The 13255-nt window shown below is 42.6% G+C and overlaps 1 protein-coding gene across 7 annotated transcripts in view; it reads right to left on the bottom strand.

Annotated features, from left to right (window-relative positions):
- Positions 1-13255, bottom strand: part of LOC129857237 (POU domain, class 2, transcription factor 2-like) — a 75879-nt gene that overhangs the window by 30262 nt on the left and 32362 nt on the right. For 6 of the 7 annotated variants that reach the window (XM_055925281.1, XM_055925279.1, XM_055925280.1 and 3 more), the window contains exons 2-3: positions 597-662; positions 270-304 (exon numbers count right to left, since the gene is read on the bottom strand). In XM_055925281.1, the coding sequence (XP_055781256.1) occupies positions 270-304; positions 597-662 (101 nt within the window). Of the gene's footprint in view, positions 1-269; positions 305-596; positions 663-12640; positions 12950-13255 lie in introns of those variants that run through there. The other variant, XM_055925282.1, reaches the window with a different exon arrangement.

Below are 13255 nucleotides of genomic sequence, written 5' to 3'. Positions count from 1 at the left end.
TGCCAAAGGTGCTTCAACAAGGTACTGAGTAAAGGGTCTGATATTTCACTAATGTATTTTTAATACATTTGCAATCATTTCTAAAAAACAGTTTTTGCTTTGTCATTATGGGGTATTGTGTGTAGATTGATGAGGGGGAAAAAACGAATTTTAGCAATTTTAGAATAAGGCTGTAACATAACAAAATGTGGAAAAAGTCAAGGGATGCACAGTATATTACCAGTGATATCAGTACTGAAATGAAGGTGCAGCACCAAACGGACACAAACCTGATGATTTGAGTCAGGACCATTCCGCTCTGAATCTGTGTGGGGGGACAGGAAACAATTATAAATTAATCACTCACACACACACACGCGTGCATGCACAAACGCAGACACACATGCACACACACGAACACATGCAGGTATGTACACACACGCTAACATGCACTAACCCTAACACACACGCACACATGTATACACACACACACACACACACACACACACACACACACACACACACACACACACACACACACACACACACACACACACACACACACACACACACACACACACACACACACACACACACACACACAGAGAGAAAAATACCTGTGCTCTCCATTGGAGAGTCAGCCCCTGTGTTCTCAACCTCTACTGGCTTTGACATCCGGATTTCTATGAGAACGAGAGAGAGACAGAGAGAGAGAGACAGAGAGAGAGAGACATAGAGAGAGAGAGAGAGACAGAGAAATACAGAGGGTGAGAACCGAGAGAGAGAGAGAGAGAGCAAGAGAGAGACAGAGAAATACAGAGGGAGAGAACCGAGAGAGAGAGAGAGAGAGAGAGACAGAGAGAGAGAGAGAGCAAGAGAGAGACAGAGAGAGAGAGAGAGAGAGAGAGACAGAGCAATACAGAGGGAGAGAACGAGAGAGAGAGAGACAGAAAGAGAGACAAAAAGACAGAGGGAGAGAGAGAGAGAGAGAGAGAGAGAGAGAGAGAGAGAGAGAGAGAGAGAGAGAGAGAGAGAGAGAGAGAGAGAGAGAGAGAGAGAGAGAGAGAGAGAGAGAGAGAGAGAGAGAGAGAGAGAGAGAGAAAAAGAGAAAAAGAGGGGGGAGAAAGGAGAGACGGCGAGAGCAGATGATTAGGTTGAATGACTAGTGACATGGGAGTCAGCATGTTCAGGTTCAGCTGAAGCATTATACAGATAATCACATAGCAATAGAAAAAATAGAAAGTGCAAATGCTTTTGGTTGATGCTACGGGCGCTGAAATATGAGGTCACACCACATTATTGGCTTTTGTATATGCGGTGATATGTTTTGCTGTGCAGCCTCCGTTCATTCTTTCCTATATGTACAGAGATGTTTGTTTGGTCTAACAATAGGCCCTACAGAGGTTTGAGTGGGAACAGAACCCTACTAGACACCTCTATACTGATGTTACTCACTGTAGTGTCATCATTACACCACACCCCGCTATACTACACCACAACACTTCCTCCTTCCTCTCCTCTCCTCTCTACTGTACAGACAGTCAGGGCTGGGACTGTCCCCATAGACAGAGTGTCGAGGGGTGTGAGGGTGAGCGGGAGGGAAAGAGAGAGGAGGAACAGGGGGTGGAATGGGAGAGTGGGTTGGGGCGGGTAGAAAGATTTAAAGAGATAGAGAGCGACAGAGGGGCGGTGAGGGGTACACAATTCACTGTAAATAAAATAAAAAGTGAATTATGTTAATTATTTTAAAGAAAGTTACCGTAACAGATGTTTCATTTGGCAGTTACTGTATTAACTACCGCTTATTTTGTGAGAAGCCACAATATCTACAGACACTGGTCTTTGCTGACACACTCCCTCCCTCACACCAACTTCCCTTTTGTGAAAACATGCAAATCCACCCAACGAACAACTAATTATATCTGCCACCTGCATTATTAAAAACATTCCTCTCTCTCGCTCTCTCCCTTCCTCCCAGTTCTCTCTATCACTTCTCCCCCCCTCTCTTTCTCTCTCTCGGTTCCAGTATAAAGGATGAGTGCTCAGAGTAACACAAATGCTTGTTTTTTTTATTCTCAAAGATGACAAAATCCAGTTTCACTTTTTGAAGTCATAACAAAACTAAACTGTGAAACGACAACACAAATTAAGAAATACAACCAACAGACTAAGTAAGCTACTATGTCCGTAACAGGTTATTATCTACAGTACCAGTCAAAAGTTTGATGTCTTCACTATTATTCTACAATGTAGAAAATAGTAAAAATAAAGAAAAACCCTTGAATGAGTAGGTGTCCAAACTTTTGACTGGTACTGTATATGAGTAATGGCATAGCACTACAGAGACTTCCCTTGTATTGGCCTCTGGGCTATGGAGCAGGACCAGAGTATGTGAGTGGAGGGGTGCTGAGCGTGCCCAATTTAACTGGAGCCTGGAGCGAGATTCCCAAAGGCTGGAGTGTTGGCCTTCTAGCCCGCTCCAATTTAGCTTCAACAGTGCTCCAGTAGCGCTCACTTCAGGAGCTCAGGGCCTGTCCGGCCCGGCATGCATTTGTCTGCTGCTATAGTCCCTTGCTCTAGCTACTGTCAAGGAGTTTGCTAAATATTTTCATAAAGAAACTGATCAAACAAACAGGTGCAAAATCAAGGTGACAAATATGAGGACCAAGAGCAAGAGAGGGAGTGTGGTGATGTAATGTCCACAACAAAGACGAGAGGGAGTGTGGTGATGTAATGTCCACAACAAAGACGAGAGGGAGTGTGGTGATGTAATGTCCACAACAAAGAAGAGAGGGAGTGTGGTGATGTAATGTCCACAACTAAGACGAGAGGGAGTGTGGTGATGTAATGTCCACAACAAAGAAGAGAGGGAGTGTGGTGATGTAATGTCCACAACTAAGACGAGAGGGAGTGTGGTGATGTAATGTCCACAACTAAGACGAGAGGGAGTGTGGTGATGTAATGTCCACAACAAAGAAGAGAGGGAGTGTGGTGATGTAATGTCCACAACTAAGACGAGAGGGAGTGTGGTGATGTAATGTCCACAACTAAGACGAGAGGGAGTGTGGTGATGTAATGTCCACAACAAAGAAGAGAGGGAGTGTGGTGATGTAATGTCCACAACAAAGAAGAGAGGGAGTGTGGTGATGTAATGTCCACAACAAAGACGAGAGGGAGTGTGGTGATGTAATGTCCACAACTAAGAAGAGAAGGAGTGTGGTGATGTAATGTCCACAACTAAGAAGAGAGGGAGTGTGGTGATGTAATGTCCACAACAAAGAAGAGAGGGAGTGTGGAGATGTAATGTCCACAACTAAGAAGAGAGGGAGTGTGGAGATGTAATGTCCACAACAAAGAAGAGAGGGAGTGTGGTGATGTAATGTCCACAACTAAGAAGAGAGGGAGTGTGGTGATGTAATGTCCACAACTAAGAAGAGAGGGAGTGTGGTGATGTAATGTCCACAACTAAGAAGAGAGGGAGTGTGGTGATGTAATGTCCACAACTAAGAAGAGAGGGAGTGTGGTGATGTAATGTCCACAACAAAGAAGAGAGGGAGTGTGGTGATGTAATGTCCACAACAAAGAAGAGAGGGAGTGTGGTGATGTAATGTCCACAACTAAGACGAGAGGGAGTGTGGAGATGTAATGTCCACAACAAAGAAGAGAGGGAGTGTGGTGATGTAATGTCCACAACAAAGAAGAGAGGGAGTGTGGTGATGTAATGTCCACAACTAAGAAGAGAGGGAGTGTGGTGATGTAATGTCCACAACAAAGAAGAGAGGGAGTGTGGTGATGTAATGTCCACAACAAAGAAGAGAGGGAGTGTGGAGATGTAATGTCCACAACAAAGAAGAGAGGGAGTGTGGTGATGTAATGTCCACAACAAAGAAGAGAGGGAGTGTGGTGATGTAATGTCCACAACAAAGAAGAGAGGGAGTGTGGTGATGTAATGTCCACAACAAAGAAGAGAGGGAGTGTGGAGATGTAATGTCCACAACAAAGACGAGAGGGAGTGTGGTGATGTAATGTCCACAACAAAGAAGAGAGGGAGTGTGGAGATGTAATGTCCACAACAAAGAAGAGAGGGAGTGTGGTGATGTAATGTCCACAACAAAGAAGAGAGGGAGTGTGGAGATGTAATGTCCACAACAAAGACGAGAGGGAGTGTGGTGATGTAATGTCCACAACAAAGAAGAGAGGGAGTGTGGTGATGTAATGTCCACAACTAAGAAGAGAGGGAGTGTGGTGATGTAATGTCCACAACAAAGACGAGAGGGAGTGTGGTGATGTAATGTCCACAACAAAGACGAGAGGGAGTGTGGTGATGTAATGTCCACAACAAAGAAGAGAGGGAGTGTGGTGATGTAATGTCCACAACAAAGACGAGAGGGAGTGTGGTGATGTAATGTCCACAACAAAGACGAGAGGGAGTGTGGTGATGTAATGTCCACAACAAAGAAGAGAGGGAGTGTGGTGATGTAATGTCCACAACAAAGACGAGAGGGAGTGTGGTGATGTAATGTCCACAACAAAGAAGAGAGGGAGTGTGGTGATGTCATGTCCACAACAAAGAAGAGAGGGAGTGTGGTGATGTAATGTCCACAACAAAGAAGAGAGGGAGTGTGGTGATGTAATGTCCACAACAAAGACGAGAGGGAGTGTGGTGATGTAATGTCCACAACAAAGAAGAGAGGGAGTGTGGTGATGTAATGTCCACAACAAAGACGAGAGGGAGTGTGGTGATGTAATGTCCACAACAAAGAAGAGAGGGAGTGTGGTGATGTAATGTCCACAACTAAGACGAGAGGGAGTGTGGTGATGTAATGTCCACAACTAAGAAGAGAGGGAGTGTGGTGATGTAATGTCCACAACAAAGACGAGAGGGAGTGTGGTGATGTAATGTCCACAACTAAGAAGAGAGGGAGTGTGGTGATGTAATGTCCACAACAAAGAAGAGAGGGAGTGTGGTGATGTAATGTCCACAACTAAGACGAGAGGGAGTGTGGTGATGTAATGTCCACAACTAAGAAGAGAGGGAGTGTGGTGATGTAATGTCCACAACAAAGAAGAGAGGGAGTGTGGTGATGTAATGTCCACAACAAAGACGAGAGGGAGTGTGGTGATGTAATGTCCACAACAAAGAAGAGAGGGAGTGTGGTGATGTAATGTCCACAACAAAGACGAGAGGGAGTGTGGTGATGTAATGTACACAACAAAGACGAGAGGGAGTGTGGTGATGTAATGTCCACAACAAAGAAGAGAGGGAGTGTGGTGATGTAATGTCCACAACAAAGACGAGAGGGAGTGTAGTGATCTAATGTCCACAACTAAAGAATCATTGTGGAATCTGAAAAGACACATATCCTGAAAGCATGAATGTGTACTTACTACGTGCGCATGCTAAAAGAAAGGAACGAGGTGGGTACATTACTAAGTGTGCCATTGTAGCAAAGTAATTTTTTTAAAGTTTCCGTAAATTTTTGTTCTACTATCTATACAATCGTCCATAATTGATTTCGGCCCAATGGGCCCAGCATATTACAACTTTTAAGGAGCTTTCTGTTTTGATTGGGTTATTTTGCCTAAAAGCCTGTTGGATTACCTATAGAAAAAAAACCTCTGCATCTCTGCCCAGCCTGGGGCGGCCAAAAGGGTGTTTAGCATCCCCAGTGGCTCTGCAAGTATGGAGAGGATATTCTCTGCTGCTGGCCTGCTCTCCAGGCACCATCGCATGAGACAGAAGCCACAGACTGGCCAAACTCGTGTTTCTAAAAATGAACTCAAAGGCACTGTAGACTGAGCCTGATAGAAAGATGGCGCTGACAGAGAGGGCTGCCTCGCTTCTAGTCCTTCACAAGCATTTGCTACACTCGCAATAACATCTGCTAACCATGTGTATGTGACCAATAACATTTGATTTGATTTAATAAGACATTTTTCGTTTAATTTGTAATCTAGTCACAGCCTATATGCTAAATTTATAGACTATAATGATTTAATACAACAAAATGTTATTTAAATGTTGAGCGCTTAATTACACTGACTCCCTACCAGCCTAGTGTGTCGCGCTCGCAAATGCTTCACAATCTATTTCTTTGTAGGCTATAGCGTTGAAATAATTACATAATATAGCCTCAATAATGAATTTCCGTTCCTTCTTAGGTTCCCTGCCTGGCTCCTGACCTATCTAGAGTGTTTCTATGCTGTTTAATATGACATGTAGACTATTTAAAATGATGAGCGCTCCTCACATTCACCTTTTCATGTTTATTCAAATACTTTTCATTCAAATCATTTGGTTTGGTAGGTCCAAGTAGTCACTGCTCCAACAGCTATGAGCAGAATTTCCGACCGCTCCGCTCACATACTCTGAGCAGGACCACTTACCAACCAATAGGGGGTAGTAGTGAGACACTGAACACATTTACCAACAATTACTATGGGTGAGGTTCTTTTTTTAAATGTTCTTTATTTTATTTAACTAGGCAAGTCAGTTAAGAACAAATTGTTATTTACAATGACGCCCTACCCCGGCCAAACCCTAACAACGCTGGACCAATTGTGCACCTTCCTATGGGACTCCCAATCATGGCCGGTTGTAATACAGCCTGGAATCGAACCAGGGTCGGTAGTAATGCCTCTAGCACTGAGATGCAGTGCCTTAAGACTAGGGCACTATTAGTGATATGTAGTGTATTGAATAGCAACAGGGTTATTCAATACCAGGCCTCAATGTCTGTAGAACTGCTGGGTTTTTCTCCCCAGTAGTTCAATGATTGATTCATGTTGTTGATTGGACAGAGAGTCCACTTGCCTGGAGACCCAGGTCTGAATCAGTTAAACCAAACCAACGAAAACCAATAGTGGTGAGTGAGGCCATCGAGGCCCAGATGTCTGAACAAGCTATATCCAGGCTGGATAACACAGAACAGAGGAAGGCAGGGACAGTACATTACTGAGTTTTTTTTCTACAAACACAGGGTCTGCAAGGGGAAGCAGTGGTCAGACAGAAAATCCCATTGGCTGTTCCTCACCAATGACATGCACTTCAGATCTAACCACAGGAAGGATCCCTCTAAAATAGACGGATTTTCTCAATATCTTCATTTAATCCAAACAACTCAGATATGAGGAAGCAATTCAATGTTAGTGGTATGTAGTGAGGGTAGTAGTGTATATACAGTATGTAGTGAGGGTAGTAGTGTATATACAGTGTTAGTGGTATGTAGTGAGGGTAGTAGTGTATATATAGTGTTAGTGGTATGTAGTGAGGGTAGTAGTGTATATACAGTATGTAGTGAGGGTAGTAGTGTATATACAGTGTTAGTGGTATGTAGTGAGGGTAGTAGTGTATATACAGTGTTAGTGGTATGTAGTGAGGGTAGTAGTGTATATACAGTATGTAGTGAGGGTAGTAGTGTATATACAGTGTTAGTGGTATGTAGTGAGGGTAGTAGTGTATATATAGTGTTAGTGGTATGTAGTGAGGGTAGTAGTGTATATACAGTGTTAGTGGTATGTAGTGAGGGTAGTAGTGTATATACAGTATGTAGTGAGGGTAGTAGTGTATATACAGTGTTAGTGGTATGTAGTGAGGGTAGTAGTGTATATACAGTGTTAGTGGTATGTAGTGAGGGTAGTAGTGTATATACAGTATGTAGTGAGGGTAGTAGTGTATATATAGTGTTAGTGGTATGTAGTGGGGGTAGTAGTGTATATACAGTGTTAGTGGTATGTAGTGAGGGTAGTAGTGTATATACAGTATGTAGTGAGGGTAGTAGTGTATATACAGTGTTAGTGGTATGTAGTGAGGGTAGTAGTGTATATACAGTATGTAGTGAGGGTAGTAGTGTATATACAGTGTTAGTGGTATGTAGTGAGGGTAGTAGTGTATATACAGTGTTAGTGGTATGTAGTGAGGGTAGTAGTGTATATACAGTATGTAGTGAGGGTAGTAGTGTATATATAGTGTTAGTGGTATGTAGTGGGGGTAGTAGTGTATATACAGTGTTAGTGGTATGTAGTGAGGGTAGTAGTGTATATACAGTATGTAGTGAGGGTAGTAGTGTATATACAGTGTTAGTGGTATGTAGTGAGGGTAGTAGTGTATATACAGTGTTAGTGGTATGTAGTGAGGGTAGTAGTGTATATACAGTGTTAGTGGTATGTAGTGAGGGTAGTAGTGTATATACAGTGTTAGTGGTATGTAGTGAGGGTAGTAGTGTATATACAGTGTTAGTGGTATGTAGTGAGGGTAGTAGTGTATATACAGTGTTAGTGGTATGTAGTGAGGGTAGTAGTGTATATACAGTATGTAGTGAGGGTAGTAGTGTATATACAGTGTTAGTGGTATACAGTGAGGGTAGTAGTGTATATACAGTGTTAGTGGTATGTAGTGAGGGTAGTAGTGTATATACAGTGTTAGTGGTATGTAGTGAGGGTAGTAGTGTATATACAGTGTTAGTGGTATGTAGTGAGGGTAGTAGTGTATATACAGTTTTAGTGGTATGTAGTGTATATACAGTGTTAGTGGTATGTAGTGAGGGTAGTAGTGTATATACAGTGTTAGTGGTATGTAGTGAGGGTAGTAGTGTATATACAGTGTTAGTGGTATGTAGTGAGGGTAGTAGTGTATATACAGTGTTAGTGGTATGTAGTGAGGGTAGTAGTGTATATACAGTGTTAGTGGTATGTAGTGAGGGTAGTAGTGTATATACAGTATGTAGTGAGGGTAGTAGTGTATATACAGTGTTAGTGGTATGTAGTGAGGGTAGTAGTTTATATACAGTGTTAGTGGTATGTAGTGAGGGTAGTAGTGTATATACAGTGTTAGTGGTATGTAGTGAGGGTAGTAGTTTATATACAGTGTTAGTGGTATGTAGTGAGGGTAGTAGTGTATATACAGTGTTAGTGGTATGTAGTGAGGGTAGTAGTGTATATACAGTTTTAGTGGTATGTAGTGTATATACAGTGTTAGTGGTATGTAGTGAGGGTAGTAGTGTATATACAGTATGTAGTGAGGGTAGTAGTGTATATACAGTGTTAGTGGTGTGTAGTGAGGGTAGTAGTGTATATACAGTATGTAGTGAGGGTAGTAGTTTATATACAGTGTTAGTGGTATGTAGTGAGGGTAGTAGTGTATATACAGTATGTAGTGAGGGTAGTAGTTTATATACAGTGTTAGTGGTATGTAGTGAGGGTAGTAGTGTATATACAGTGTTAGTGGTATGTAGTGAGGGTAGTAGTTTATATACAGTGTTAGTGGTATGTAGTGAGGGTAGTAGTGTATATACAGTATGTAGTGAGGGTAGTAGTGTATATACAGTGTTAGTGGTATGTAGTGAGGGTAGTAGTGTATATACAGTGTTAGTGGTATGTAGTGAGGGTAGTAGTGTATATACAGTGTTAGTGGTATGTAGTGAGGGTAGTAGTTTATATACAGTGTTAGTGGTATGTAGTGAGGGTAGTAGTGTATATACAGTGTTAGTGGTATGTAGTGAGGGTAGTAGTGTATATACAGTTTTAGTGGTATGTAGTGTATATACAGTGTGAGTGGTATGTAGTGCGGGTAGTAGTGTATATATAGTGTTAGTGGTATGTAGTGAGGGGAGTAGTGTATATACAGTGTTAGTGGTATGTAGTGAGGGTAGTAGTGTATATACAGTGTTAGTGGTATACAGTGAGGGTAGTAGTGTATATACAGTGTTAGTGGTATGTAGTGAGGGTAGTAGTGTATATACAGTGTTAGTGGTATACAGTGAGGGTAGTAGTGTATATACAGTGTTAGTGGTATGTAGTGAGGGTAGTAGTGTATATACAGTGTTAGTGGTATGTAGTGTATATACAGTGTTAGTGGTATGTAGTGAGACTAGTAGTGTATATACAGTGTTAGTGGTATGTAGTGAGGGTAGTAGTGTATATACAGTGTTAGTGGTATACAGTGAGGGTAGTAGTGTATATACAGTGTTAGTGGTATGTAGTGAGGGTAGTAGTGTATATACAGTATGTAGTGAGGGTAGTAGTGTATATACAGTGTTAGTGGTATGTAGTGAGGGTAGTAGTGTATATACAGTGTTAGTGGTATGTAGTGAGGGTAGTAGTGTATATACAGTGTTAGCGGTATGTAGTGAGGGTAGTAGTGTATATACAGTATGTAGTGAGGGTAGTAGTGTATATACAGTATGTAGTGAGGGTAGTAGTGTATATGCAGTGTTAGTGGTATGTAGTGAGGGTAGTAGTGTATATACAGTATGTAGTGAGGGTAGTAGTGTATATACAGTGTTAGTGGTATGTAGTGAGGGTAGTAGTGTATATGCAGTGTTAGTGGTATGTAGTGAGGGTAGTAGTGTATATGCAGTGTTAGTGGTATGTAGTGAGGGTAGTAGTGTATATACAGTATGTAGTGAGGGTAGTAGTGTATATACAGTGTTAGCGGTATGTAGTGAGGGTAGTAGTGTATATACAGTATGTAGTGAGGGTAGTAGTGTATATACAGTGTTAGTGGTATGTAGTGAGGGTAGTAGTTAATAAACAGTAGCCTGGTGTAATGCTAGTGTATCATGGTGTGTTGTATGTCTCTCTCACTTCCCCCTTCTACTTCCCCTAGCTCACACCATCTTGAACACAGACTGCTAAACCCAACACTTACTGTCAGTGAGACTATTAATATTACTATGATGCATTGTCAATGTCGCACAACACACAGAATGACATTTTAGTCATTTAGCAGACGCTCTTTTCTAGAGCAATTTAGAGGAGAAATTCGGGTTAAGTGCCTTGCTCAAGGGCACATTTTTCACCTAGTCGACTCATGGATTTGAACCAGCGACCTTTGGGTTACTGGCCCAACGCTCTTAACTGCTAGGCTACCTGCTGCCCTACTTTCACACACACACACACACACACACACACACACACACACACACACACACACACACACACACACACACACACACACACACACACACACACACACACACACACACACACACACACACACACACACACACACACACACACACACACACACACACACGTGACAGTGACAGAACTGCAGTAGCTGAAGTTTTGTGGTGGTGGTTTAGATACATGGTATCTTTACTCTGATACATAAGGAACGGCTCAGTAGGCCCATAATATTGTACTATCGCAGCACTGGCAACATTCTCTGTGATTACATCAAACCGCCATTTTAACTGCCCCACTGTAAGACACATACCTACTGATGCGTGTCTGCCTTTATAGTCTCTCCTCTGCTGCCGTTGGAACAAGACAAGCTATTCTCAGAAGCCTTACCACTACCTAACGAATAGGTGTATGTATGTGCCATAGAAATGGATGTCTAGATAGGACAGTCTCACAAACTGTACTGTATACAGTTGCATTGTGCACAGCATGATATGCCTTTTCATTACATGTTCTATGCATTCTGTTTCTGTGGTGTGCTCTCCCAGGGGTATTTTGGGTGAAACTGACCTCAAATGAACCTTCACTTCCTGCTTAAGGAGATCACTCTGGCGCCAAGGGGGGTCTGGGAAATGAAGTCTACTGATTAAACTTTTAAACTTTCCATTCATATTTCACTATTGCTGTGAAATCATTCAATGAAAAAAACTGTAGAGTCATTGGACTACAACTGTCAGTGAATCTCTGGCAGGTCAGTAGTGTTGTGTGATAATCCTGTCGGTTAACAAACTGCACACTGAAACCCTAACATTATGACTGGTGTATTCACAATGAATACTGACAATCAACTGTGTCTGTGTGCAATTCAAAGCATAGATGAGACACTGTAGTTCACCCCTCAAGTCAACTATTCACCTGAGTAACCTCATACTCTATCCAGCAGTGATATTGTACTACATGGACACCATAATATGATGTGTCATCCCGTCACCATGGTCTGGTCACAGGAATGTACAGGGGGGTTGATTTTAAAAAGCCCTATTCATCACCGTCCACGTCGATGTGAGAAGTGACAAGGTGCTTCATCGCATGAATCATTCCCATCAAATGAATACGCCCGCACATACCGTAAATGGTTCTCTGTGATGTTATCTATACCTGATTATTCATGACATTCAGTAATACTATTGACGTTTGTTGATAGGTTTTTCTGTTATTGATGAATCATTTCCTGTGAATGTATTTTTGAGAAACTATTTCTCTATCATCTCTTAATTTGAAATTAAAACGTGACAATCTATATGTAGGCTAAATACTACTTCTAACGCTGTCATGTATGACACATGACTAAAGTGTACCTTTAGGTTCTCTGTTTAAACAGTTGTAATGACAAGAGATGGATAGGAGAAAACACACACACACTGCATCCCTGTCCACCCTGGAGAGACGCGTCTGACCTTTCTCTCTGCCTGCGACAGACATCCACACCTCCATCCTCTCCTCTCCTCCCATCTCCCTCTCTTTGATGTGCTCTAATTAGCCATGCTCGTTAGACCCAGTGGTGCTAATCAATTGGCTCAGCCCAGACACACACACACACACACACACACACACACACACACACACACACACACACACACATGCAAAAACACACACACACACATGCAAAAACACACACACACACACACAAAAACACACACACGGCGAGCTTAATTGGGCCGTGCTAATGAAGGCAGGGAGAGGCACAGACACTCACCTGGTACCCACATATTGCAGAAGTCCATGGTTGTTAGAGCTGCTGCCTGGTCACATCTGTCTGAGTGTCTGAGTGTCTGAGTCCCCTTCTTTCTTTCTCTCTCTCTCTCTCTCTCTCTCTCTCTCTCTCTCTCTCTCTCTCTCTCTCTCTCTCTCTCTCTCTCTCTCTCTCTCTGTGTCTCTCTCTCTCTCTCTCTCTCTGTCTCTCTCTGTCTCTCTCTCTCTCTCTCTCTCTCTCTCTCTCTCTCTCTCTCTCTCTCTCTCTCTCTCTCTCTCTCTCTCTCTCTCTCTCTCTCTCTCTGTGTCTCTGTCTCTGTCTCTCTCTCTCACTGGAACCTAACGGAGGAGAGATAAAAATCATTCCCCTCCCTCTTGTTGTCCACGCCTCCACACATGCCCCACCCCCTCCCCACATCCTGAGAGAGAGAAGAGGAAGTAAACAAAAGAAGAGTAGGAAGTGGGGTCAGAAAGAGAAAGGGGGACACGCGAGGTTAAAGAGTGGGAGAGGGTGAGATCTAAGAAATAGAGGAGGAGAAAGAAGAGGGGGAAGACTATCAGTGGAAAGTGACAGTGTGTCTGGAAACTGTCACTCACAGCTCAGAGATGACAACCCTAT

The sequence above is a fragment of the Salvelinus fontinalis genome, chromosome 6 (genome assembly GCF_029448725.1).
Source record: "Salvelinus fontinalis isolate EN_2023a chromosome 6, ASM2944872v1, whole genome shotgun sequence".
Lineage (NCBI taxonomy): Eukaryota > Metazoa > Chordata > Actinopteri > Salmoniformes > Salmonidae > Salvelinus > Salvelinus fontinalis.
Note: the sequence above shows the minus strand (reverse complement) of the source record. Positions and strands in the feature narration are given on the sequence as shown.